The sequence below is a fragment of the Haplochromis burtoni genome, unplaced genomic scaffold (assembly GCF_018398535.1).
Source record: "Haplochromis burtoni strain Fernald_Lab_line unplaced genomic scaffold, NCSU_Asbu1 Contig_94, whole genome shotgun sequence".
Classification (NCBI taxonomy): domain Eukaryota; kingdom Metazoa; phylum Chordata; class Actinopteri; order Cichliformes; family Cichlidae; genus Haplochromis; species Haplochromis burtoni.
In genome coordinates this window covers 156,799-184,566 of record NW_024582455.1, presented here as the reverse complement: position 1 = coordinate 184,566, position 27,768 = coordinate 156,799, and the positions used below count along the sequence as shown (strand labels likewise).

The window sequence follows — 27,768 nt, the reverse complement described above, 5'->3', positions numbered from 1 at the left end:
TAAACAAAAGTGAGTTTGTTACAGTAGCGGGGGGCCAGCGGGGGGGTATTAATACACACCAATGCAGATGTCTGAGCATTTACAGCTATCCGTGAGAAAGCCTGTTGTGTTCAGTGTCAAATCCAATGTCTGGTGATCCCCATTTGGCCGGGCCTATTTTGGTTGGAGGGTTCACATGAGCCCCCTTGAAAAGTACACATTTGTCTCCGAGTGCGCTAGTATTCTTCCGCCAGTGAATTACTGTCACTCTCTTTTTTTTTATAGCTGTGGCAAAAAATAAACACAAAGACTCCCATTTAGCAGAACAACAAAAAAGAGACGAAAACAAGCAGCTATTTTTGGAAGTTTTATTTCATTATAAATAGGAGTGATAATGCGCTCGTACACATGACATTATGTCATATCGCTTTGTCAAATAATACAAAAAAAATATATCAAATGAATGAAAGGACTGCTTCATTCTAATATAGACAGAAGGACAAAGCAGGAGTGCTCGTGACGACACTCTGCTATTCACAATTTCACGGATAAAGGATTTTAGTTCTTTTGCTTTTTTTTTAATGACGTTGCTGACACACAGGACGCTCGTGACAATAAATATGTCTGGAATGCATCGGAAAACTAATCAGCATTTCCTGCTTTTGTAAGACGGAAGTTTAAAAAAAAACGTTTCAAACAACACAAAGTAATAAAAAAATACAATTTTGGCTTTGTCATTCCTTCGTTTGCTCTATATACTGGCTTTCCCTTCACTCAGTCCTTTCAAGGCCCTGAAGCCCTAACAAATGTGGTCCCCTCAGAGTGCTCTTTTAGCTATATTAGCAGTGTTTCCTATTTGTTTTGGACCCGAAAGCCTTCAAAGGCACATGTGTTGCTCCTTTGCAGAGTCCCAAACTCGATCCAGAGAATGACTTCAAGAGGCACATTTGATTTTCTTATTGTTTTAATGCTGAGGTTGACTCTAAGTTATGTGATATTGCACTTCTGGTCAGCTGGGAGAGTGGCTGTCTTTAGTCTAAACTCTTTTGCTTTCTTGCTTTCTCAAGTGTCTCCTGGTCGTGACTTGTGACCCGCTGGATTTTTCTTGCCAGGAGAAGATCTTTAGAGGGTTTTTTTTAACACTGTGATCGATCTAGCTTGTCGTCCCCCCTCCCATTCCGCACGCCCTTTTTTTTAAAGCCACTTCTCTGCCACCCTCTTCTACTGCGCTCTCATCTGTCACTTTCCTTAAAGTCACCCTTTGACCTCTTTAAAGTTTCTCTTTAAAACGACAAAAGGCCTCACCGTCTGAGACATCAATGAGACAGAAAGGAGGGAGAGAAGGCAGAGGGGGAGGGAGGCGGGAGGAATGTTTGAATTAACTTTCTCTGCCGTACAGCTGTGGTGTACATTAGACTTTCTGACACAATAAAAACCCACGGATTCGTTAGTTCGAGTTTGTTTTCCTTCTCTCTGGAATTTCTTTCCATGTGTGGGATGCTGAGATGTCAAATAAATGCAACAAAATCAACAAAGCCATTTTCTTCCCCCATACAATTTAAGGATTAATTTGGGAATCTTCTAGGCGCTCATGTGGTGCAGATACGTAAACATGGTAGTCTGTGATGATAGGTCGGGATTCTCTGTCCTTACAGGCAGAGCTGGCCGTACAACTTCATCCTCGTAACACAGCAAATGGTCCGAACTCAATGACAGCGAGCACTGGAGGCTCCGCCGTTCATCTAAAATAGCAATGTTTGTGGTTCATAAAGAGTTTTTGCTCCCGTATTCTTTCTTGTGGTCCCTTCTTTTTGTTTTTTTGTCCATTTTTCCTCCAAAGAGAATTAAGTAACATCCTGTAGTAGACAGTAAATGGTAAAACAAATTTGGTCCAGATATTCAAATATTTCTGTCACTACGTACACTCTCTCTCTCTCCCTCACACACACACACGCACACACACACACACACACACACGCACACGCACACACATACACACACACACTCTTGTGGGGCCTTCAGTGAATCTTGAAGCTGCTCATCAGGTGATTTCAGGCCTCAGATAAGGAAGGGTACCTGTAAAAGAAAAGAAAAGAAACAAAGGATGAAACAGTTGTTGAATTATTACCTGGAAAAAGTGAATTTAAAAAAACAAATTAAGTGGAAATACAATAAAAGAGATATATGGCTGCAATAAATTTTGGGCATGTGTTTTTACGTCCAGTTCTGCCAACATATGGCTGTTGTTAGCATCGCATGTGACAACAGTGGTTTGTGGTGTTGGGTCAGCGCAGAGAGATGTGAGAAGTGTAGGTATGTGCAGAGGGAAACTAAACTGTAAACTAATTTTTAAAGTGAAATTTAATGGAAGAATTTAGATGTAGATCATGTATTTAAACACCAATATTATTATTATTATTATTATATTATTATTATTATTATTATTATATTATTATTATTATTATTAATAATAATAATAATAATAATAATAATAATAATAATAATAATAATAATAATAATAATAATAATAATAATAATAGCATGCTGGTTTAAATTCTTCTTCCGACTCCCAGAAGCGACATTTTGTAATTAGCAGAATTTTTTTTTATTTGTGTTGCACTTATTTATTGAGTGTGATGTACAAACAGGGCAGAGAATCCCAGAGCACCTCGCAATAATGTTACAATATGTGGTTATCAATGTGACACAGAGACGTTGTAATACTCAATACACTACAAGACTGTTATTAAATATATATCCCAATATCTTAGAAACTATAAAAAAGGCCTTAGAATGGTCACTTTAATGTCTTTAATTTTGTATACATACATAAACCAAATGGTCCATTTATTAGCTCTCAGATTATTTTTCCAGTGCTCTGATCTTTTTAGTAGTTTTTTCTTTTCTTCTGTAAGCCTGTCAACTGTCCTTGCCATTCACTCACACTCACTCATCGGACGAGCGTGCCCACAGAGAATTATAAAGTAGTGATTCTGATAAGTCGAATTGTTTGGAGAGGCTATTTAGAGCCGCTGCAAGTTTCATTGAAAACACTGATATGTGCCGCCAGCGGAATCAGGTAGCTATGTTGCAATACCAGTATTTCAGTATTATATGTATCTATATGAAAATCAAAAATGTCTAATTGGCCGCAGCTTTTTGTTATAATAGAATTTTATCATTAATTTTTGTCATTGATTAGCACCTGTGTGTATAGGGTCCTCTGTTATGTATGTTAAAAACCAAACGCTAAGGAACAAACTGGCTTTGTTTTTGAGGGCCGATTACATATGAAAGATATAATGGAAATAAGACTTAATGAACAGAGCACAGAAAACAGTAGCTCTGAAGATTTTTGAGAAATGTCATCGGTTCAACAAACAAAGACGTTTTTATGGGTCGATGAGCGCCCTGGGTCTCCGTGACTTGTTTGTTATGGAACAGTTTTCAGACTAATTCTGATTGGAGGCCTTTCCTAATACACAGGAAGAGATGTTTTATGTGAGATGTGTCCATTTTTTCCCAAAGTGAGCTGTAACTGGCACCACAGCCTAACAGGTAAAGAAAATGACAGGTGACCTCTGCAAAAAGCACCACAGAAATGTCTGCTTAGCAACAGAGACATTACATAAATAAAACCAAACAAGTGCTTCATGGATTACCGCTGTAATTTCCGTGAGGCGGTCCAGTGAGAGCTAACGTGTTGTCAAAATGTGCAACAGTGTGTGGACCAGTTTTTTCATACTGCTCTGGAACCTGGAGCAGCACTGTTCAACACTGCTTCCCCAGCTGACCTCAGTCCTAGCACCTGTTTCTAATCGCCGCCCTGCCAGAGGCTATTAGGATCCGTCCACCCCCAGAAAGGACCTTTCCTCTGCAGATCCAAACCCAACCACACACCGGCTATCCAGTCACACTGATTAATCACATCAAGATGGACTGCTCAGCCTTGTATCGCTGCCGAGGTGCGTGTGTGTGTGTGGGGGGGGGTTGCATTTGGAGGTCTGTGTGTATGTAAGCGCACAGAGCTACATGTTAGCGGTTCATCATGTGTGTCGCACTAATTCTTTATTCTGTCCGCTTTAAGATATCAGACCGAGATATTTCATTAGACATTTGCTGCTATCGGATATTAAGTTAGATATTCATTTGATACCCGCCGCCCCACAGAGCTACAGAGTCAGACTTGTTGGACCGTTGCCATGCTCTTTGAAGGACCCAGTTGTATTGAGGTTGCCACAAGGTCAATGGATGAATCTGATTGGTCAACCCCCTGTGGAGCAAAATTGGAAACGGCGGCCGCTGTAATCACGCTGTGACGGAAAACGATGTTGCCTTCCAAAGTTAGAGGGAGATGTGTTTGAAGTTGATTTTAACCCTTCAGGTAACAGTAATGCGAAGTGAAAAGACCCTCACTCCAGGTATTCTCTGAGGACTAACAGTCTGAGGAGGGCTCCGCTGCTGCTGTCCTTTACCCTGATGCAAGCTGACTCTGCAGTGTACTTCACCGCAGAGTTCAGTCTCAGCACCGGCCCAATCTCCTCTTAGATGGAATCAGATCTGCACAATTAACCCCAACACTTGAAACTGCATAACTGGACCCGCAAAATGTTAACAAGCAGTGCTACAGCTACCTGCGTCCTGTATGTACAAAAGCGTTTTTTTTCCATTTGTGGAAGGAAAGGAACCAATCTGTGGTTACAGGGTAGACCTGAGACCACTGGACTACCAGCGTGCTCGATAATCATACACTGTAACGCCTGATTTGGCTCAAATGTTTTCATATGTAAGTAAAAGGCCACAATAAAACCAGTCAGCAGTTTGGACAAGAAAACTGGAGAGTTACTGAAAGCCATACGCTAGATTCAAAATAAACACAACTCTGTGGTTTTTGTTGTTCTTTAGTTACATGATCTCAAAGTCCTAAGAAAAGCATAGACATGAAAATACACCATATTTTACTGCAGGATACTGTATTTTTCATTCCTCTGTATTTATTTATTCATACTTTTCTGACTCTGCATGTTTTAATGCTGTACACACGAAACACAAAATCACTTTATAAAATACACCTAATTTCTAAGATTTTACAAAGTATTTAAAGTCTGATCTGTCAATGTATGCATCTATAATCTTAAAATACTGCTTACTTTTACGCCTTTATTAGACAATTAAGCAGGGAAGAAAAGACTGCTGCACCGGTGCTCACAATCAGGGTTTTTGAAATACAGGCTTTTTACTTGTAATAGAGTCAAGACTGAATACTTTTTCCATAACACATAAGTGTGTCTGTCTTTGTGTTATTGTTATCTTTTTTTTTACGCAATTGCATTAAAAAAACTGCAAAAACAGGAACCATGTCTAAATAATGGCATTTTAATGCATTATTAACTAAAAGGTAGGAATAAAAAAGGTGAAGTTTATTGACCTTACTTTGTCCGTACTGGCTGTACTGGTAGGATGCCACATGGTCGACGGTGTAGCCCGGTGAGCTGTAGGATGGGGGGCAGTAGGACTGGGAGCTTGGCAGTGAGGGCAGAGCTGACATGGAGGGAACGCTGGTGAGACCCTCCAAGCCCTTGATGTGATCCATCCGCTGGCTGCAGCTGGCAGCCATGCCGGCCGGCGGCTCGAGGCCGCCTGTCAGTGGAGAGATGGCGTAGTCACTTTGGGGCTGATGCGGCACACCGCCTGGGTTCAGAAGACCCATCACCTGATTAGAAAAATGCAAAGAAGAGGAGAGGAATGAAAATCAGATTAGTTATGTGTTCATTTTTAAATACGAGTACTGAGACCACCTCTAACGTTGGTAGGATCTGAATTCAATTCAATTCAATTCAATTTTATTTATATAGCGCCAAATCACAACAACAGTCATCTCAAGGTACTTTATATTGGAAGGTAGACCCTGCAATAATACATACAGAGAAAAACCCAACAATCATATCACCCCCTACGAGGAAGCACTTAGGCGACAGTGGGGAAAAAAAACTCCCTTTTAACAGGAAGAAACCGCCAGCAGAACCAGGCTCAGGGAGGGGCGGCCATAATGAAATGTTAGTGTGGCAGATTATTCATCTTGGTAATAAGCGGAAGACCATATATGTGTCACCTCCCAGTGGTTTGCTCAGATAGGTGTAATCATTCGAACATAATGCGTTATCAGCATGTCAAACTTTAAAATGTCAAAGTGATTTTCAAAATTTCAGTGATTAGCACCTTAACCCCTATTTTCTAATACCAAAGGGGTGGAAGACATGTTTTCTTTTTCTTTTATTGTTTCTGATAAACCACTATAATAGCTTAAATATCTGTAGTTTCTCGAGTACAAAACACCACAGACACTAAGACCAACACCAACCCAAAGTAAGGAAATCCCCCCGTCGCATACATCAAAAGGCTGCCAGCGAGCCTGTCTCATACTGAGATAGCACCAGAAAGGAAGAATTAAGCAATTTGTTTCTGATCCTTGGCTCTACTTATTCTAAAATTCCTTTTTGACACTGCTCCAAAACCCATGGCATAAGATAACAACTTATCTCCAAGAGAGATATGCTGACAAAGACAACACAAAAGAAAGGTCTGTGTGAGCTCAGCTCCGTTCAAACCCTCCGAATAGATTTCCAGGTTCAGATCTCCGTTAGCTCTTGACCTGGTCTTTATTAGCGACCAGATAATCAAATTTGGGGGGAATAGTCCTTGGCCAGCAAAGAATGGAAAAGAGCTGCGGGGCGAAGTGTTTCAACTGGCTTCAAAACAGACCTGATATCACGACTCTCTTCGCTCACTCTTTGAATTTACCTGTTTGTTAACAAAATCCATCGTAAACCATAAATAAGGAATAGACTGACCTTATCACTTATGAAATTAACTCTAACTGAACCTGCTACCTCTAAATGTATCATATCCCACCTCCTTCTCAACCACGCAAAGGCCTCAAGGCTCTTCCAGTTGTCCTAATCAGAAGCAGGTACACCACTCTGCGTCCTCCTGGTCCTCTAAGTGACATATTATTCTACATTCACATACACACATGGTCCTGCTTAAATCATTTCCCAAGTAGGGGAGGTGAGTGGAGGAGTCCAAGTTGATTTTGAGAGGGGAGTTGTGTTTCCTCCTGTGCCTGGTAACATTTTCCTAAAGAATTAACCTGCATTTGAAAAGTTCGATTTAAGCACACAGAGATCGGGGAGACAACACGGCCGAATCAAACCACAACGAGCAGGAATACCTGCCCCGTGAGTGAATGAATTCTACTCTGATGACTTTCATGCTTTTGCTGTTTTAACCAAACTTCTAGCTACCATCCTTCCCCTTTCTCCCTACCTCACTAGGAGGCTGCCCCATCCAGGGTGTTTTATTTTGGAGCGCTGCCGTTGCCAGCGGCCTAAATCAGGGTTTTGCAGGGAAGAATGTCAGGATGGGGGAAATGTCTAAGATGGGGCATTCCTTCCCGTCCGTACGAAATATATACAAATAAAATTAGAACCTTTGCTTTCGCGCGGAAGAATGTTGAAGCAAACATTTTAAGAATGCAATCATGAGAAGGCTTCCTTGCAGCTGTAGTTTAAGGTTCGGTGCGTGCACATGCACACATGACCACGCTGTCTACGTGTGCACAGTATTTTATTTTGTGCACGTCTTATCTACGCAGGAGAACGGCTAAACATCTAAAAGTATGTGTGATGTATGCAAAACTAAAAGCTCTTCCACATGCTCCCTCAGTTTACCTGCGTATATTCAGATCATTTTACTATCAATGCTGAGATCAGCCAAATATTAGCACTGATCTATTTACTGATGTCAGTGGCTGATATTTCTTTGCTATATCGCATCCTTCTTGTTCTGGCTAAATGTTAAAATATATTAGAATCAAGAGCTAAAAAGTTTTAAAAAGTTCAGTATTCTTTAACGGTTGACGTGTCTTTGTTTCCTTGGCACGGAGCTGGAAATTATAATAATAAGAAATATAAACTAAACTAAAAGATAAAATAACGGCCAAATGATTATTTTGAACATTGGTGTCCGTGTCAGCCCAGAATTACATAATTTGTGCATTCCTAGCAAAATTACTGTGAGTCATTTGTGAATAAATTGGCTTTAGTTCCTTGCATGATGTATTTGAAAATCCTAAAAAATGCAGTAATAAATCCTCCAATCTAAACACAAGATTGAAGAGTTAACTTAGACATGCCACTTGACCATGACATGTAATATTTGTGTAAAAGATGTTGCAAAATCCTTAAGTGATCCTCTGAATGTTATGGAGTTGATCAATTATCTACACCGTGTGTGTGTGTGTGTGTGTGTGTGTGTGTGTGTGTGTGTGTGTGTGTGTGTGTGTGTGTGCGTGTGCGTGTGCGTGTGTAATTATGTGAATCTGCGTGTATATCTTTGCGAGTGTCTCCATCTTCACACTGCTGTGGCCTGTTCTCTGAGCCTCCACCAGGCTAAAATCTCATTTTATGCCTGTTAGGCTCTCTGACTCCTCTGTCTCCTCTGCTGCGCCCTCTGTCTAGATGCAGAGACCTTGGGACTTCATGCCCGATAATTGACTGTAATTGTCTTTTCACTTCTCATTTGTCACACGTTCACTTGTCCTCTGTGCTTCTTGAGTCTTCGCACTTATCTCCCTCAGCAGCAAGTGACCCATCAGCCACTGAGCGGAGAGCCTTGAAGCTATGGTGCAAACTGGAATCAGAAAGAAGTAACGCTGCTTTTTTATGTTTTTGCAACTTGGTTGAGACTTTTAAAGCTCACGTCACATGCTTCTCAACTTGAGTTCAACTCTTTGAAGTCATGTTCAGATTTAATTCTCCCCAGATACAGTATGTAACACGATCTCCATCTCCCAACCTAAAAACATCAAGTCAGAAGAAGCACCTTCTTAATTATGCTGTTTCCCTTGAACTAACCCATGACAGCGCAGACCCATTTTTACTGTCAGGAAAACTATGGAGGGTCAAAGTTCAAACTTTAACAGGAACTTTTTTCAATGTGTAAAGGGGCGGTGACACCGTGGGTTCTTATGGGTTAATTTAATCCCAAACTAAATGTCACTATGTGTAATTTAATATAAGAGTCAAGGTTTTTATTTTCCCTAAATATGATAAAGTATAATGAGCACGAGTGAAGCAGTCTTACCTCACTGATTAGTTTGTTCCTTATTCTCTAAAAACAAAATCAAGAATCCAAGAACGTCGGTGCTTTTTACACTGCTTGATATAAGTTCTTGTTTAATGTCAGTAATTAATCACCACGCATTCCTCCAAATATTTCTACCTTGTGTCTCACCTGTGGAGAGAGCCCATTCCCTATGGAAGCGTTCATGGGATTGGTTGGTGCTCCAGGGCTCACAAAGCTGTCTGAGTAGCCTGAGAAGGAGTGGCGTCCGGAGGCGAGGCAGTAAGCAGAGCCTCCTTCTCCTTGTCCGCCGCCACCGGAGGCCTGGTGGCCCGAGGAGGGAGGCAGAGGCTGGGGGCGGTGCACCGTGCTGGGTGGCTCTGACACTACTGGAAGCAGGAAAGATGGAGTTAGAGTAAACATTGCTTGGGAGAAGTGATTTGGATGCCTGAAAGTGAAATTAAAACTATAACATATCCTCCAGGCAGACTTCAGAGATCTATACTGAATTTTCACTTAAGTAAAAGCAAAACTGATGCTGTCAATATAACCTTCCACGTGAAAAATGCCAGAATAAAAGATATGTAAAGTATGTTTTTAATACCAACATAATATATAGGAATTTTGGAAAACAACATTTTTTATATATTAATTTGAAAAAGAACAACCCAACACCAAGAGCACTGCATTCAAAATTTAACCCTACCTTGGGCTATGGATGAGGGGGGGTAGCTGCTGTCAGAGAGCTGGTAGGGCTGGATGCTGGACATGGCTGATGGTGGGAAACCCCCTGGAATGAGGTGATTAAATGCCATCAGTTGATTGGCTCCAGCTTGCTTCCTCCATCTTGCTCGCCTGTTGCTGAACCACACCTAGAAGACATCACAATGATGATGTTCAGTCAGTGTGTGTGTGTGTGTGTGTGTGTGTGTGTGTGTGTGTGTGTGTGTGTGTGTGTGTGTGTGTGCTTCCCTAATGATTGTAGTTTGGTATTTAGCCCTGCAATCTTACACAACCCATCTACTACAGTAGAATCTACCTTATAAAGGTAATAAAGTAACACCTTTACAAGCTGTTGTGATGATTACAAATATTTTGAATGGTACAAACACAAACATATTCACAAATACACGGAGAAACATTTTCAGGGTGTGAAGTTGAAAACGAAGGTGGGAAGCAATGTGAGAGAAAAAGTCTGTGTGTGCGTGTATAACACGGCTGGTTGAGTTGACATACTGTGCCCATATGGACGGAGCTCATGCTGGGAGTGTTTACACTTCACATATGGAGCCCATGGAGGAGAATTTACTGGACTTCACATTAGAAATAGGAAAGTACAGATTGGGCCCCTGGGAGCAAAGGGTAAGTTTGTGCTATTGTATGGAGCAAAGAGAGATCAGCAGGTTGCCTTTAAATGGTTAGAGTGTGTATAAAGCCACAAAGTTTACGTCTGTTTCAGAGGGATGTTTAATGTATGGCAATGCTAGGTCGTGGCTTTCATGGTTCTGTAGGGTTGAAAAGCTGAAAAAGAGAGAGAATTTTTTTTTTGTAGATCCTGACCGTGCACGCATGTGCCTGCTCATACCTGCACCCTAGCCTCCGTGAGCTTGGCCCTCTGAGCGAGCTCCTCTCTGGTGTAGATGTCAGGATAGTGTGTTCTTTCAAAGGCCCGCTCCAGCTCTTCCAGTTGCTCTGCAGTGAAGGTGGTCCGACTGCGCCGCTGCTTCCTTTTCAGCGGCAGATCAGGCTCTGACTCTACATCTGAACCCTCATCTGAGTGACTGGCTGCTCAGACATAGGAGAAAATAAAAGAAGACAGCCTTAAGAACAGGTCCATTAGTCTTACCTTATGACACATTGAAAGCCGAATTATGGTCTCTCTAGAAAACATAAAGTGAGCACCTGAATTCCTGTTGCTGCACAAACCAACTGAGATTAAAGTCTAAAAACCTTTATTTATGATAAGGAAGAGATATCACCTTCAGCAGGATTGGGAAATGCTCACTTATTTGCCATCTGTTGTCCTTTGTTTATGTTGCTTATAGAAAATGTGTGTGTGTGTGTGTTGGGGGGGTTCAACTTCTTTACACACCCACACAATCACACACACAAACAGCCAAACAGACCTCCATTCAGAAGGAATATTCCAAGCCTAAGGAATAATCCCATCGGACATGATTCCCAGAGCACCACAGGGGGACCGGTGTACTAAAAGCCACACAAAAGGCTAATTTGGATCTAGGGGCCATTCTTCGAGTGTGTGAGGGTGTGAGTGTATGGACAGTAGCCTGAATGGCCAGAAGCAAGCTGACTCGATGAAAGGCAAACTGTCTTTTCAGTCAGGTGATTGCCGCTTTATGATCCAAAGGGACGCTATGCAGCAACTGCTGTCAACAATGTCTCCTTTTTCCTGTCAGTCGACATGCACAAAACTACAATTCCACAAGTCCCTCAGATACAAGTCAGTGAAGTGCCTGCTGTAAACTAGGCTGTGTGATTTTATAATGGTGACAAAACATTGGATGGCATGTGTTGATTTGATTAAAACTAACCCATAAAAAGACTTATAATTAGAACAGGGCTGGATATAGCACTTATAACACTGATATTGGGAGGAAAATGTGAATGTGTATCATGCCTGGTTGTGTGACGTAATTCACTGAACAACAGATAGATTACTCACTGACTCGTTCAATGAATAATCTGCCTGTTTGAAATGTATTATTGCAAAAGCATCCCCAGATTTTTTTCAGTAAAAGCTTCATGACTACAAAGTCAAAATGGATGAGAAACATTTAGAGAATCCAGTTTTCATCGATCAAAAGTAACAATTTTATGAATGAAAAGAGAAGAGTGAGCATATATAACAATGACCGTGTGAGTCACAATCTATCGAAGTTAATGCAGTTGGAAATGAAGCACGATAAATCTAACATCAGTTTTACTCACTGTAGTAGCAGGTGTCTTATTAAGTCAACATGCCAACCTGTGAAAAATGGGACCAGATAATTCTTTTATAAATAAAGTTACTCCTTGACTAAACATGTTGGAGAACTTTTTCAAAATTAATAATTTACTTTAAATATTCTATCACGTTTCCTTGTTATTTTTGTTGTGACAAAAAGACTATAGACTGTGTGGAAGTATTTCTGTCTTCATCTGACTGCTTGGTCCGCAGCTGGAAACTAGTTAAATGTATCCAATCATACAGTTGTGTCAGTCAGGTCAGCCAGTAAGAGAGCAGAGAAGATGGGCGTCACACTGTCAAAGTATTCAGATTACTTTGTGATAATAATATTGTTAGTTGCTAATTAGCTCTACTTCATATTCTTTAGTAGAGAAGCAGAGTCCTGGAAATACAACAGGTAGCTTTTAGCTAAAGCTCTCATTCTGGGATCGAGGAGACGCTACCAAAATGAACTCACTATGGAATTAGATCAAATCAATAAACTCAGAGGTAAATCGACAACAGGGTACACGTTCTTTGGACAAAACTGAATGCAAAGGGTTACTTTCCTCAATACTTTTTAACAAAATCATTGAATTCAACAGGTGTTTTTAGTTGTTTGGTTTTTTTTAAGTAATCCTGCCCAGCACTGCTGATCGAAAACAAACATTAAACCTTATGAACTGCAAATCCTCCCATTAGAGAAGCTCTGATCACTGAACTGTTTGCCATTCCTGCTTAATATGTTACACAATTTTATTTCTAAAAATGTACGCAAATTTTAGCTTTTTCACCCACTGTGATCTTCAGGCTGACTGAGCCTGGTGATATCATGTGTCTTGACAGCTTTTGTGTTTTTACTTTTCCTCACTGTCTCAGATTAGTATTAATTCCATTGTGAGCTGCGCTCTATAAGCCAGCAGTTTGGGTTTTTTTTAACACACTTACTTCAAACACTTCATTGGCTCCCTTCTAAGTTCACCAAGGCCAAAGCGCCCACTTTTTGTGTTACACTTAATTAATTCCCCCTCAGCACAGGGGAAGTTTTGTGTGCAACACTGTATTAGTTCCCCCCTCAGAAGCAACAATAAAATACAAGAGAATCCAAATAGCTCAGGGCCCCTCATGTGAAACTGATCCTCTCTGCCCCCCTTTGGCGATTTTCTCTTCACAACACCAATAGCAGTGGGAGTCAACTTAACATGCATTAGGAGCAAATTGGTAAAGAAACATTCAAGCATGAGGGAGGCAATAAGTAAAATATTTTCAAAGAGGCAGCAAGAGAAATGGAGACATTGCCTTAAGCTGCTGCTGAATATTTCTGCAATTTTGTTCTCTATGATTTCCAGCTCTTCTTCAGTCTCCCTGTGAGTTTAGAAATTCGCCATCGTAAAAAGACTGCAGCACTTCTCAAAGACACGATCGTTCGAAACTGCGGCAACTGTGGTTTCAGATAACAGCCGTTTTTGGAACTTCTTACATTTGCTCATCACAGTTTTGGAGGCGAAACCTCTCTGGATTTGAGGGCCAACTTTTTTATATGACTAGAGGACTTTGTGCTTCAGATGGCGAGGAAGGAATTCGGGGTGTGGGGTATGTGGCACTTTGGAGTTTTTTTGGACAGGACGGCTGAAAAACAAGAGACGAGGCCTTCTTTTAGCCTCCCCCCTCCAGTTCTTGCGTGGAGGAGGGCCACAAGGAATGCCCCCAACACCACCACCTCCCCCACTCCACCCCAGCATGCACGTTCCTCGGCATTTCACAGGGATTTGGGTTTTGGGAAAGCTGAGGCAGCCCGGGAAAATCCTTAATCACTTTGGAATTACCTATCGGTTATGAGTGCTACCGGGGTTTCAAGAACTTTTCAAAAGAAGCGACAGTGTGGCACCTCTTAAGTCTCGGGAATCTAGTCGAGTTACGATCCTGCAGAGAGGACCAAAGCTGGCTCGTTTCATTTCGATTCGTTGGATTGTAGTATCAGTTGATCTTAAGATCCAACGAGATAACTGTGTTGGTCAGTGCAACAAAACAATAGCAGCGCCATGTAGTGACAGGTGAAAAAAAGTGCTGAGAAAACATCAGACTTGAGCATTTTTCACAGCAGCGTAACACACACTTTTTCGGACCTCCTTAAACAAGCACCACCTTCTCCTCCCTCTTCTCTCTCAGTCGCTCTCCCTCCTTCTCACCCTCTCTCGCACCCTCTCTTTGTCTCCCATCTCTCTCTCTCTCTCTGTGTCTTTTCCACCCATATTTCTCCCTCTGACTCTCGGGCTCTTTGTTGCTCCACAGAGTTGAGGTCTTTGCCGGCAATTTCCACGCTCCATCTGTGGAATCCGTCATGGCTCCCTCAGCCCTTCACAGTGGAGGGCTGTCACCTGCCCCACGGGGGAGCTTGGAAAGGGCTGGGGAGGGGCATGAAAAGGCTTCTCAGAGGGCTGGAGGGGTTGGGGTGGGATAGATGGGGGTATAGCCGGGGGCATTCTAACCCCCCCACCCCCCAAAGAACACCCCTTCTTCCAGAGGGAACTGTAAGAGCACCTGAGGGGGTGAGAAGGGAAGTGGAGGCAACAGGGACTGTTGCTGTGCTTGTAAATGTACCCATGGGGATAGTCTGTCTGGGCATCTGTGTTTGCTTGGTTGTTGTTGGTAGACAACAGTTTTGTCTTTTAATACAGTGTGCCCTTTCGAACAATTTCCCCAGATTTTATTTTTATGTGTTCTAAAAGATCCAAATCTCTTCTGTCTCTTCCCACAGGTCTCCTTTGTTTTAAGCAACAGTGCAGCTGGTTGTCAAATGTCATTTGAAATCAAAATGGAGCTTCTCTCTTAAGTTGGAAATCAACTGTGTGAGGTTTGTTTATGACATGTCTTTGGAAAAGACTTTAAACTGAGTTTGCTGTGAATGTTAGTGGTGAAAAACAACAATGTGAACACATTTGGGAGAAGACACTCGTGGCATATTAATAAATTGTCATTGTGAACTTAAACTTTACTTGATTGCTGTTTCTTTCACAATAACATTATATGTATAAATGTTTTCTGACTGGTAAATAAATGGTTTGCATTGTCTGGATGGTTATTGTCAGGTTAAAACAGATTTTTTTTTGTAAACAAACATTAAACATTAGATATCTATTTACAGTAAAATGTCAGTTATGGCCGCTCTGCTGTCATTGTAACTGTTATTTATTTATGTATTTAATCATTTTGGTCAGGTTGGGGTGTTAAAAAGCCCATTCCAAACATTAACTCTGCAGGCTAAAAAATTACCAGGACACTCATCATATTAAAATATGACACCAAGGTTTCCTGCTGCACTTACATATGAGGATTTAAGCCTAAGACTGGTCCCATTAAAACACCATCAGGTAGTATTAGATACACAGGGAAAGAGGACGGGCTCACTGACCAGTAATAAATCCTTTATAACAAAACTACAACATTTGGTAATAATTAACAGTGACGGTATAGTGTATCTAAAATGTTATGTTTGCCGATGTCATCAGAATGTAATTGTTCTTGATGCGTATCATCTGTGATAAAATTCATGAAGCAAATTTTTTTCACACACTAATGACATCTGACAATGACATAATTACTACAGTTTGTGAACTTTGCTACGTTTTGTTAGCAATAAAATTCGCATTAACGTTATAAATTTAATGAACGACAGTCAGTGCCTTTTATACTGTTATTTGGGATGGTTAGTGCAAATCGACTTTTGTGTCTAGAAATAAAGTCTTTGTGGCAATCAATTATTATAAATGTTTTGCATGTAAATATATATTTACAACAATAATTTAAAGAATCAGAAGTCAGTATTACATTATCTTTTAGTTTGCCTTTCAAATAATTAAAACGTGTTCCAAAAACAGATTTGAATTCCTGCATTTTTTGTTTTTTACTTAAGGTATACTTCATGTTAAATATACCGATTCTATAATTGTCATAAAACCCACAACACCTAGGTGATAAAGGCTGACTGTGAGAGACGTGTTCGTCATAAAAGAAAGAAAAAATCTCAAATTTAAAATGTATTTCTTGGCACTTTTTACGATCTGAAATCAAACACATCCCTTAAATGCTAAAAATGTAATGTCATGCAAATTAAAGTGGCAGGTGATGGCAGTTCATGTGTTGTTGTAGGCAGAGCTGTGCCAAGAACGATGCCAGTCACCCAACCACCACTAAAGCTCTCTACACCCTGCAGCTCGGTTAAAGAGCTCTTAAACACACACATACACACACACACACACACACACACACACACACACATGTACGCTCCTCATTCTAAGCTTTTAAAGCTACGTTAATCAAGCTTGTCAGCCCTGAGGCGTCCCTAATTCAGTGTCCAGTATTACTCGCCCTTCTCACATGGCTTAAAAGAGCCGATCAAGTCCACCATGATCTTTGTAATTACAAAATAAAATACCGGAGCAACATCAGTACATAGTGCACCCTACCTTTCCTACTCACGGAGGAAGCAAAGAAAAGTTAGATGGTGAGAAACCTTTCCCCTGCTTCCCGGATCTTTTCCAACCTTGTAAACCTGTGGTTTTGGAGTGCCCCATTTGCCGTCATCGCCTCGCTATCCCTAAGATCTGATCATATCGCTTTGGCACCGTCAAATAGCCTTAGCCAATCAAATTATCCACTCTAACTCTCATATCACTCCCTGTACATATGCATATGCTACATCTTGAAATGCAGTATTTATAGCCCCTGTAAACACTTGACTTCTCTCTGTATACTTTTGCTCCACCTCGGCTTAAAGGCTACAGGCATGCGGTCCCAGCTCTTGTCAGTTCATCAAAATCTGAGAAAATACGAGCCTTAAAAGGGTAAAATTATCTGAGCAGTAGAAGGACTGGAAAAGTAGCCTCTGCGAGCTTGTCTGGGAGCTGGGGAGCATTAAGCCGCAAAATAAGAGAGGAGCAGTTGGAGTGGGAGGGAGTGTGGGTGGGAAGGGGTTAGAGGAGAAAAGAAAACTGTTTAATTTAACCAAACTGAAGCCCTGAGAGGCACACGGGGCACAGCACTCCGGGCCAAAACAACTTTTTCAGAGCCAAAAAAAGAAGGAAAAAACCCCCCAAAATGGCTCCCATCGTGCAACGCCATCCCAGAGAAGAGGAGAAAAAGGAGGAGAAGAGAGGGATTTAGCTGAAACACACTACTGGAAAGACTTCAGCATTGCTGGATTTCTAGGAGGGAGGGGGGATAGTCAGATGGGGACACAAAGGCTTAAATATGTCCACAGAGACATCACACAGTACACACTGAGCATACACGCCTGTGTGCGTGAGAGACGAAGAGAGAAGGAGCTGATGGGGATGTGTCCAATGTGGATTTTGGGACTTGGGGGAATTGACTGACCATATGTGGGCTATTTACACCCCTCTTTGGACATCCCAATAGCTCTTCTGGGGCTTTGGTTAACAGTGAGGGTAAATTGAGCTTCTGACACATTGCACCCCCCACCCATCACCCTCACCAAAAAAAAAAAACCCCACAAAACAAAAGGCAGAGGAGACAAACGCAGCATTTATTTGGGCGGGCCGACCATGCTGCTCCTATTCAGCGGCAGGGGGACTAAGTGACTGGCCGACTGCATTAAACAGTATATAGAAGTCAAGGCAGGCAGATGCTGGGATGGATAATGGCTTTACTGACAGCTTATGGACCCATCTGCGACTCTTTCTGATGGGTTGAGAAAAACTGTGCATGTGTGCATGTGTGTATTTTTTGTATGCGGGTAGTCAAGAGGGAGGGGTGGCAGGAGAATGATCTCACTTGACTTGCTAAGAGGAGGTTTCAACCTTCACAGATGCCCTGTAAATGAGCCAGAGCTGTGTGTGTGTGTGTGTGTGTGTGTGTGTGTGTGTGTGTGTGTGTGTTGGCTAAAATGTGAATATACAGATAAATGGCACACGAGGACAAACAGTCATCAATCACTGCCTTGTTATGTGCAGAAAAATGGAATAAAGGGAGATGCTGTCAGTCAACACTTACGGGAGCTGTTGTGGATGTCAAGGGGGGGATCAGGAAGTGGCTACCTGTCATTTATGGCTAAATGTGTTTCTAACCCCGTTTCCTGTGTAACGTTAGGGGGGAGCGACCCTCCACAGCCCGCTGACCCTGCAGTTCCTTCTCTGTCTTTTAACTTTTGAAAATGTCTCTCAGCTCCAGTCAATGGGGAGGTAAGCTGGCCTCACAGCCATATGCAATTTTTTTTTATTAATTTTGTTTTGCTGACAAGGAAGTATCTTCATCGCTACACAAGCAGACCACAAGAACTATTTTTCTTCTACAGAAATTAGGCAAAGAAACAATCCATGGACATGCGTTACTGTTGTTTTTGTATTTTAATTCAAGTATAAAAAACATGAATAATAAAATCTAGTGAGATTATGGATTAGAAGCAACAGGCTGCATAATTGTGCACTGATTCATTTTTTATGGGAGAACGTGGACATGAGTTTCCAACTTTTTACCTCAGATAGTAAATATTACAGAGGAACTCTGGGTTTGGCAGTGAATCCCTGTATGAACAAGGACATACCTGTAATCAGGTTCTACACAGTGGTACATTCACTCAGACAGCTTATATATGGTTAATTTCTTTTCATCATAAATGTCGCTCAAATGCAACTTGTGCTGGAAATCAACACGTTCTACCACGGTCTGTAGAAATGCACTGATATTTGCATATTTAAAACCAGTACTGGCCAGTATCGGCCTTGTTAGATGATGTCTTATCGTCTGGTCTATCGGTAGATTCGATAGTGCCGAATTTGTGCTCAAAGAGTGTCTGCCAGTGTTTTATAATTTTATAATTAAGAAAAAGTTACAGCCGTTCAGTTAGCTAGTGTACCTTATTAAACTATTGTCTCTCACATAAACAACAACAGGAATAAAGACCCAGGTAGATGTTATGACTTCTGTTTGACCTGTTTAGCTGACATCACTGTCCACTAATTAAGGTAGGCTAATTCATTCACAGCTGTACGTGAACAAGGGTTAAGTAAATGTATTTACACATCTTCTCTTCGTGCTGGAAAGGACAAATAAAACCTCTTTTATCTCTCTGTCTCCCTCTAAGCCTGACACAGCCCCGCTGCCCTATCTGAGCCACCACACAGTTAGCAATGTGTGTGATAGAGGGTAAATAAGATGAATAAGATAGAGTGTTAAATAAATTATGTCTCTCATGCTGGTTACCACTGCCGAGTCTAACAACTTTGCTTCCAGAAACCCTGAATAGTGTCATGAAGAGCTAAACAAAAAGAAAAAAGAGTTTAAAAGTTTTTTCTCAATTAAGTTGATTTTCAGAAATAATATTGGCATTTGATGCAGAGCAAAAATGTGTTTTTTCTTTGGCTATATCCCAAGAATTTAGAAGTTATCATAAACACAGAATTCTATAGTCAAAATAGCTTTTTAGGAAAATACTGATTATGAAATTCTACACTGATATTAATGTTTAAAATGAAAACGCAGTTAATTTTTAACCCATTTGAATCAGGAAAATAACAAAATCTTGATTCTACATAAATAACTGAAGTTTTTAAAGCCTTCCTCATACTCTTTGAACAGGCAAAGATTCAAAGATACAAAGTGATGAAACTAAATCCCTGATAGGCCCGAAGCAGGCCACAGGGCGTATACGGGACAATACTGATAAATCTGTTCAACGATTCTGTGTCGAGTTGTTCAAGTTTAAGAGTTTTTCTAAAACATATTCCCACAGGGCACGACCACAGCCTTAACACAATTTTAAAGCCTCTTTTCCAACACAAACACAAAAGCTCATGGGCTAATTAGTTAACAAAGCTGTGAAGAAGAAGTCAAGCTTCATCAGTCAGGTGATTGACAGCTGCCTGTCCCTCCATCAGCAGCATATACTGGCCTCTGCCATCTTTGACACTCAACCCTTAACCCCATAACGCGCACATGCACAGACTCACACACATTAAAAAACATCCAATCTCCCAAACAGACAGATATATATATGAGAGGGACAGACATGCACTCACATTCCTCCTTATTTTCTCAGAGATGCACACTAACACACTCATGCACATTAAAAAACAACCTCTCTACCCCTTTCACCCCCCCAGCTGTTGTGCCTATAGTGCATACTTGCAGCAGATAAAGAGGGGCCTTATTCTAAGGCGAGCCATTCTACTTGACCTTCGCTGGGCCTTTTCACTCTTTCACTCCCTTCAAATCGTCTTTGGGGCTTGCTCACTCTCAGCTCAATGTGGCTAGTCCATCACGGGTGAAGGCTGGGGCGCTACCGCGGGTCTTGAAGGGGGAATACCCCAAATAAACCCCATCACACACCACTGCCCCTTCCCCCTTATACACATACATGCGCACACACTCAAAAGCCCCGCCCTTTTAAGAAATCACCCTGACTTCAAAGTTGGTGTGCATTCATTAATTGCCCTTTGAATTGATATCAGAGTGTCACAATAAGAGTGTGAAAGGAAAAAGAGGCTTTAATGAAGCATAGAGCGGCCATTCATTTGCAGATAACTATGTTTTCATGCTTGGATAGTCATCATGCATGGGCTTATTAGAAAAAACTCACGAGAGAGGGAGGAGTACGGGGCGAGGAGAAGAGAGGAGAAGAGAGACAGAGAGAGCCCCGGGGCAGAAGAGAGTGATTTGGTGCTCGACCACTTGGCCCTCGTGCCCCCCTTTGCCCTCGTGCCCAGGGACTCACTGAGTGACACATTCATTCTTTCAGTGGACAGACAGAGCCCTCTTCACCAGACACTTGGCTCAGGCCACTAACAGCTAATAGCTACAGGATCTATCGAGATCTTATTGGTCTGTGTTTGTCAGATCTGTTGACAAAACAGCAACTGGTAAGTTATTAGGGCAGTTACTTTAATTACAATTTCATTTACTGATTATTTCGCAGTTATGATTAATGACTTTGGTCTGTGAAATATCAGAACATGTGCGTTACAAATTTTAGAAAAATCCAAGGTCACATCTGTCTTATTTGTATCTATACCCAGACACCCAAATATGTTTAATATACAGTTAAACAAAATAGAGGAAAGCATCAGACGCTCACATCAGTGAAGCTAAAAAGAGAGAATCTGAGGTATGTTTACAGACTGACTGGCTTGTTGTTTCAGCTTAGCAGCTTAGTGAAAAGTACAATAAGTTTTCAACTTTGAGATTTTATTTGACCCTTTTTGTAACAGCCAGAAATAAGAATGAAATTATTCTATTACGTAAGGTAGCACACACCCACTGCCTTAAGTGTTCTGAAGTGCATAGGCATGAACTGAAATAGATAGTTTAACTAATCTTTAGATAATAACTATAGTTTATATACAAAAGTTCAAGTTAAAAGTCTGCCTGAGCTAAAGCCTTAGGCTTATGTCCTCTCGACCCATCCTCTGCCTCCCCTTCAGCTCCTTCACTTTTTTCCTTCACTCCTTCCCCCTCGATCTGTTGTTTTCTCCAGTCATGGCATTGGTCCAGGGTCTGCCCATGTATCACATTTGCAGCACGCCATCTTCACCCCAAGTGGCAGAGAAACCCCAAGTCCCTCCTTCACCCGCATTATTTACACAAACAAAGTCCTGCTCCGTTTCTGTGACAAAGCCAGCTAAATCTTTATGGCTCTTTCATGTATTGTCTGCTCACGGTTCTCTTTTGTCCCTCGGCCATTGGCCCAGGCCACGGATACAATGAGGCCGGCAGAATGGAGGCAGATTGAAGGAATGCGCCTCAATAAACCTAATTATGACATGATGACTGCGCTCACCATGGTAGGGGTTTTTCAAAGATCCCGGGCTTATTCAATTAGCCCTTTCCAGGATCCCCTTTCACCAAATAAAGTTATCCCTTTGACTGTTTGCATTGCAGAGTAGAATGTGTGTGTATATGCATGCATGTTGTGTACGCGCACACACGGCCAGCCTAAATGGAAATGTATTGGCCCTCAACAAGGCTCCACTGTATTATCTGGCTAATTTCACCTAACTAAGTATGGACTCCAAAAGATATACTGTGAAAATGTGCAGCAGGGAAGGGAGGAGGTGGGGGCACTGTGACTGTTTTAATCATTAACTTTGTCTCCAGGGTTAATTACTATGAGGCTGAGAGGTTGGTGCAGCCCAGTGACAGGTCTGCATGGCCAACTTTACTATCAAGGATGTATTTATTCTGAAAGAGGCATTATGATTTAGGGGAACCTTTCTTTTAGTTTCAATTTCCTTGTTGCATGGGAATTTGGAAGAAAATGTTTACCTTAGTGTTTAAGCCCTTATATAATTAGTTTAGAACCAGGCTGCTTATATATTTCACCTTTTAAAATTAGGTCTAAATCCTTCATTGTGACTATGACTACCAATAGGGGATTAACGCAATAAAGCTACCTTTTTCAACAAATGTGACTTTTTGTTGAAACATGGGGTTTTTTTTAAAGGACAAAACGCGGTTGGCAGTGATGGTGTTATTGCCACCGCTTTATGTCAGTTCACTGAGATCGAAGACACTATGTGCTGCTCCAGTTTAAACAGCTGGGCAGCCGCGACATTTACAAATGGGAACTTTTAAAATCAGGCTTGAAATTGCAATAAATCCATACACAATCACCCCACAAACGGTTAATACAGAGCTTGATTAGAAAACTTTAGAGAGTGGACTGACTTTCCTTTGTGCGCTCCGGAGGATGCGGCTCAGATATGAAACGAGCTCAGCGCCGCGGGCTGAGGGACAGAGACAGAGAGGAGTAGGAAACAGAGGGAGAGGGGCGGTGTTGCTCTCCAGATGAAAGTGAGATGAAATAAAAGGGTCGATTTAATCTGCTTGAAGAGATTTGGGGAGCAAGTGGGGGTAGAAGAGGAGGTGGGGGCGGTGGGGAGTGGGGTGCGGAGGGTTTTCGGAGCTGTGCGCAGCGCAGGACGGGTGGCCGGGGGGTGCACCATTGTGAAGCTGCGCTCCGGGCCAGATCGGGGTTCTCCGGGGAGAACATTGGTCCCCATTCACCGCAAACACTCTTTAATACACTCCCTCCATCATTAAATGTGACATAGCACAATATCGACATCATTTAGAAGACATTATTGATGTTCGAGGGGGCAAGGCCGGCACTCCTCAAAGAATCGATAATGGATGGCGTATTACAGGCTGGACACGGAATTCATGCGTCGAGGAGGAGAAGGCCACTTTGTACTGTTGACCAATTACATTCTGAACATTATGACAAACGCGGTGATTACGCTTCATCAAATACTGCTTAATGGGACAATGTTGCTTTAAGCGCGTGGGGTTGCACACAGCAAGAAACTTCTTCAAAGTTTACTGTAGTCAGACCAAAAAAAAACAAAAGTTTAAAGAAATAATTTAAACACAAAAATTGTAACTAAGCATCTTTACGTCTTCATTTTTAATGCGCTTTTATTTTGGTTTACAGGTTTACCAGCTCCATCTTGCTGCGTGCCACTTGTTAGCTTACTTTCAAAGTGGCTAACCGACTGTAAATGTTTAATGTACACTTTCAGCGCACACGCGAGCGGCAGCGTGTGCGCGCGCGGGTTCTGGGAGCGAGCGCGCAACTTCGGGCGATAGGCTACGTGAGCGGATTTCAGAGGCCTTAATTGTCATTCTGAATGGCAGCCGGCTCCTTTTAGCCGACCCCAAAAGGAAACATTTTGTAGGTGAAAACGGCCATTTTCTCTCGGTGAACGGGCCCTCTAAACCGCGCCGGAGCGCTCCCTGAATAATTCATCCTTCATTGCGGCCTCATAATGTGCGTCGTTGGGCTTTTCTGTGCAGAAGCTCTCCTCTCTCCCCCCACATTTTTTTTCTTTCTCGGGCTGAATTATAAGCAGGTTGCCTTCTTCTTCTTTTGCGCCGGCCAAAGCTGTTTCCAAGCTGGCCTTTTGTCCTCGTGCAGCCCAAGCGTGAGCCCCAAATAGACTCTCACGCCTTTGTCTCCCAAGTTCATCCCTGAGCGTCCCGTTGTGCGCGCGAGGCGTGCCTTTGTGAGGAGATGGAAACCGTTGAACAAATGTTTGATCAACTCATCTGGGGGACATTTTGTCTCCTCAAACCAGAGACCTTTATCTGTCCTCCCCCGACGCAGACAGCGAGCGAATGCTTAGAGGAAAACAGTGGGTTAAATGTTGACATTTGGCGGCTTAAACTGATTTAATAAGTGGTAGGAAAGGCAATGGAAACTGTCGTACTTTTGTAATAAGCAACGCATTCTAGCATTTGATGCCAAACGGCTGATAGATAGTAATAGCTTGATTATGAAAGCAGCCGGTAAATAAAGGTTTCGTTATAATGCCGCCAGTTCCATAGAAAGATGGGGATAAATGGAGCGGACATCCATCATTCGTAGTGTTTCTCTCCTGAATTATATGCCTCGTTTCAATTTAACCGACCCTCTGAGCGATAGTTAAAATTATAATGAATTTTTCCAGGAAGAAAATGTTTAAAGTGATTTCACCGAGTAAAGGCTGACACGCACATTACCACATTACAGGCCTTTTTAGGAGTGAAGCTGCATATGCGCAGTAATAGTTGGGAAGGTACCAAATAAAACGAATTTCCACTCTAATGACGCAGCTTAAAGGTAAAGTGATGACATTGCAAATGAGGTAGTTAACTGGACCTTATGCAGCTATGAAGTAATGATACCCCAAACCTCAAACGTCACTAATCTCCAATTAGGCTTCTGTCTGAGTGCGACTGCAGGCAGGGGAATATGCCATGTTTCATTCACTTAACAACTACTTTTAAAAAAGTAATAAAAGTAATTAACTTCCAATTTAAAAAAAAAATACAAAAAGAAAAAAAAATCTATTTATTAATTATTTTCATAACACTCGAATTTCTCCGCAGATTGTGAGACTTTTCCAACAGGTGCTTACTTTTCTTCTTTATTTATTTAATGTTTATAGTCGACAGCATTTTGCAGCACCAATAAAGATCGATTGGTTACATTATAAAAAAAAGATCAAATTACTGCATAACGCCAATTATGTTTCTATATTGCATGAAGACACTGCTCTTACAAGTGCTGCGTGGATTTATGACGCTCCATAAGTACACAGGAGTTTTTGAAATATGTGCATAATAATATACAGTTACTGTAACGCGGCTATTGAGCCCCACATTGCTTTTAAACCACACACACACACACACACACACACACACATTCTTACTTTTTTCCCGCACAGAGCCATCACCTGCTGTTTGATTTACGGTACGGCCTCATGGGAAAAGCATTAGCGAAGAGATATGGTCGATAAAGAATTCCTAACAAAGCTCCACGCACACACTTTCTCCACCCACACACAGCAACTTTACAGCAAGCAGCAGCTTCACAGACAAGGCCAGTTCACCACCAAATGAAGCAATGTTATTTTACACACAGCTCAACAGGTTGGAGGTGTGGAGGCTGTTGTGGAGATCATGATAGCGTATGCCCCCTTTAATTACAACAACACAGAATATAGGCGGGTGTTTCCACTTTCACTACACTGATAGGCAACTTCCCATCTTGAAATGACTGCAGCAAACTGAGACCGTATCTGATCAAACGGGATTCTGCTGAGTTCTAATGTTTCTAATCAAGCTCACTGATATGAAAAAAGATAAGTCGTTTCACTTATTTTCTTTCGCAAGAACAAAAACAATAACAGCTGGGAGAGTTCACTCACATCTGTCTCCTAAGATGCCTTCAATGCTGTGTTTGGCCCTCCGCTCGTTGTCCTCCAACTCCTTCTTCTCAATTTCATCTTCATCCTCTTCTTCGTCGCCTTTCCCCCCAAACTTACTCCGCATTATGCGACTGATGGCGCTCACTGTGAAAGTACGTTAAGATAAAGGAAAGCAGTTAGTAAAAATAATTAAATAATTACAGTAAATATTTTTAAGTCTGGAAGTAAAATTAATGTATGATATGAATTGTTTTAAGAAGTGGAATAAATGAATAACTAATAGTTAAAGTATCAAAAACAACAATCTGGAATAAATTGGTTTGTCAGAAATCTTAAAAAGTTGAAAAGTTGCCGTTTATTTATTGTTTTATTTTCCAAATTCAAAATATTTTTATCAGGATGTAGATTTAGTAATTAAATATTGGGGGGGAAATACAAAGAAAAACAACTGATAATAATAAAGTAAAATTTTTGAAAAAGTGTAGCTAGTAGGCACACTCTGTTCTTTTCTGACTTTTTATTTTTATTTTTTACCTGACGGAACGTTGTTGCGGTCACAAATCCCATCCTTCAGTAATTTATCCCGAATCTCCCAGCTAAACATACCCGGGTTTTCCCGCTTGTATTCTTCTATTCTCCTCTCTACGTCCGGCGATGTCCCCTGCTTCAAAGGTCAGAAAAGTCGCTGTGTTTATTCACTTGTTGTGGCCCTTGGGGCACAAGGCACATGACTCTATTATCACTAAAAATCAACAGGTTACTAAAATGAATCTACGTCAAACACCCTTACACGAATTTGGATCAAAGAGACTCCGGTCCCTACCTTGGGTTTGCTGCCTCCGATGGCCCCGGGTCTGATGGAGCCGGTCTCCTGGTACCGGCACAGGATTTTGGACACGCAGCCGTGGGAGACACGGAGCTGTCGGGAGATGACACACGGCCTGATTCCATGGTGGGCCATCTCTACGATCTTATGGCGGATGTGGTTGGGCAAAGGTCTGCCATTTATGAAAACTCCTCCGAGCTGGTTGACTCGGCCTTGACCCAGCGGTGTAGACACTGGATTGAATCAAAATATTACGAGAACTGGTCACCACGGAGAGGGCAAGTTTAGCAAAGACGCAAAAATAATATATAAATAATATATAATATAGCATTAATTATATAGGCTATAAACAGCAAAAAAAAAGAGAGGCGACACTTGACAAAGAATAGAGCTGACTATGTTATCGGAGTGGGGCAAATATTTATGAAAATTAAAATGGCCTAAAGTTTTTTAAAGGATAAATTTGAACAAAAAAGTACAAAAATGTGAAAACATTGTTAAAAATAATTAATAAAACCTAATACAAATGTTAAATATCTGTCAATTGAGATGTGGGGCTATTTTATAGGTATATAACCTCTAATTCCTGTCTTGGAGCTGAGCTTTGGGACATGACTGTATAAAAACAGTAGTGCCTTTTTGCTAACTAGCTCTCAAACGCAGAAAATCTTCAGCCACTAATGCGTCCTTTTACCTTCCAGAGGGAAGCCGCTGCGGGGATAGTTCTGGGTCAGCGAGGGTCGCATCATCCTGGGTATTGACCCCGCCAACGCAGTCATACCACCGACACCCCAACGACTGCAGGAACCTCCTCCTCCAGCTGCTCTAGCACCGACCAAGCGGCAGGTGGACGTTGTTACAAAGGTTTCCCCGTCGACTGTGAGAATTTTCCCCGAAATTTATCCTGTGTAGCTTCGGAGAAAAGTTAGCCGTGCTCGTGCTAAAGCCAAGCACCGTCCCGGGACAACCACGAGCCTCTGATGAGGCAAATTTGACGAGGAAAAAAGGCAGAGCGTGATTTGGGGGTCGTTAAAAGAGTATGTTTCTCATTCTGTTGGTTTTAATCGCCGGTATTGAGGTTTTCTGAGAAACGCGGGTGCTAAGGCGGTGTAACCCGGGAGAAATATCTTGTTGTTGTTTGTTGACACCGGTTCAAAGTGAGAGCAGCCCGTCAAAAGTAGCGGAGCTCT

At 41.7% G+C, this 27,768-nt stretch overlaps 1 protein-coding gene across 7 annotated transcripts; it reads right to left on the bottom strand.

Annotated features, from left to right (window-relative positions):
- Nucleotides 1–333: 333 nt before the first annotated feature.
- On the bottom strand, nucleotides 334–27,768 carry pax3b (paired box 3b). 7 transcript variants are annotated; one of them, XM_005926631.3, is made up of 9 exons: nucleotides 27,273–27,768; nucleotides 26,576–26,811; nucleotides 26,287–26,416; nucleotides 25,753–25,896; nucleotides 10,688–10,887; nucleotides 9,809–9,974; nucleotides 9,274–9,491; nucleotides 5,408–5,692; nucleotides 334–2,055 (listed from the first exon to the last, which is right to left on the bottom strand). In XM_005926631.3, exons 1-9 carry the CDS (start codon nucleotides 27,355–27,357, stop codon nucleotides 2,038–2,040), a joined length of 1,482 nt encoding a protein of 493 aa, XP_005926693.1. In that variant the 5' UTR covers nucleotides 27,358–27,768; the 3' UTR covers nucleotides 334–2,037. The 7 variants fall into 7 exon arrangements, with proteins under 7 accessions (XP_005926693.1, XP_005926690.1, XP_014190440.1 ...); XM_005926628.3 differs by having other exon boundaries at nucleotides 5,413–5,692; XM_014334954.2 differs by having other exon boundaries at nucleotides 9,274–9,488.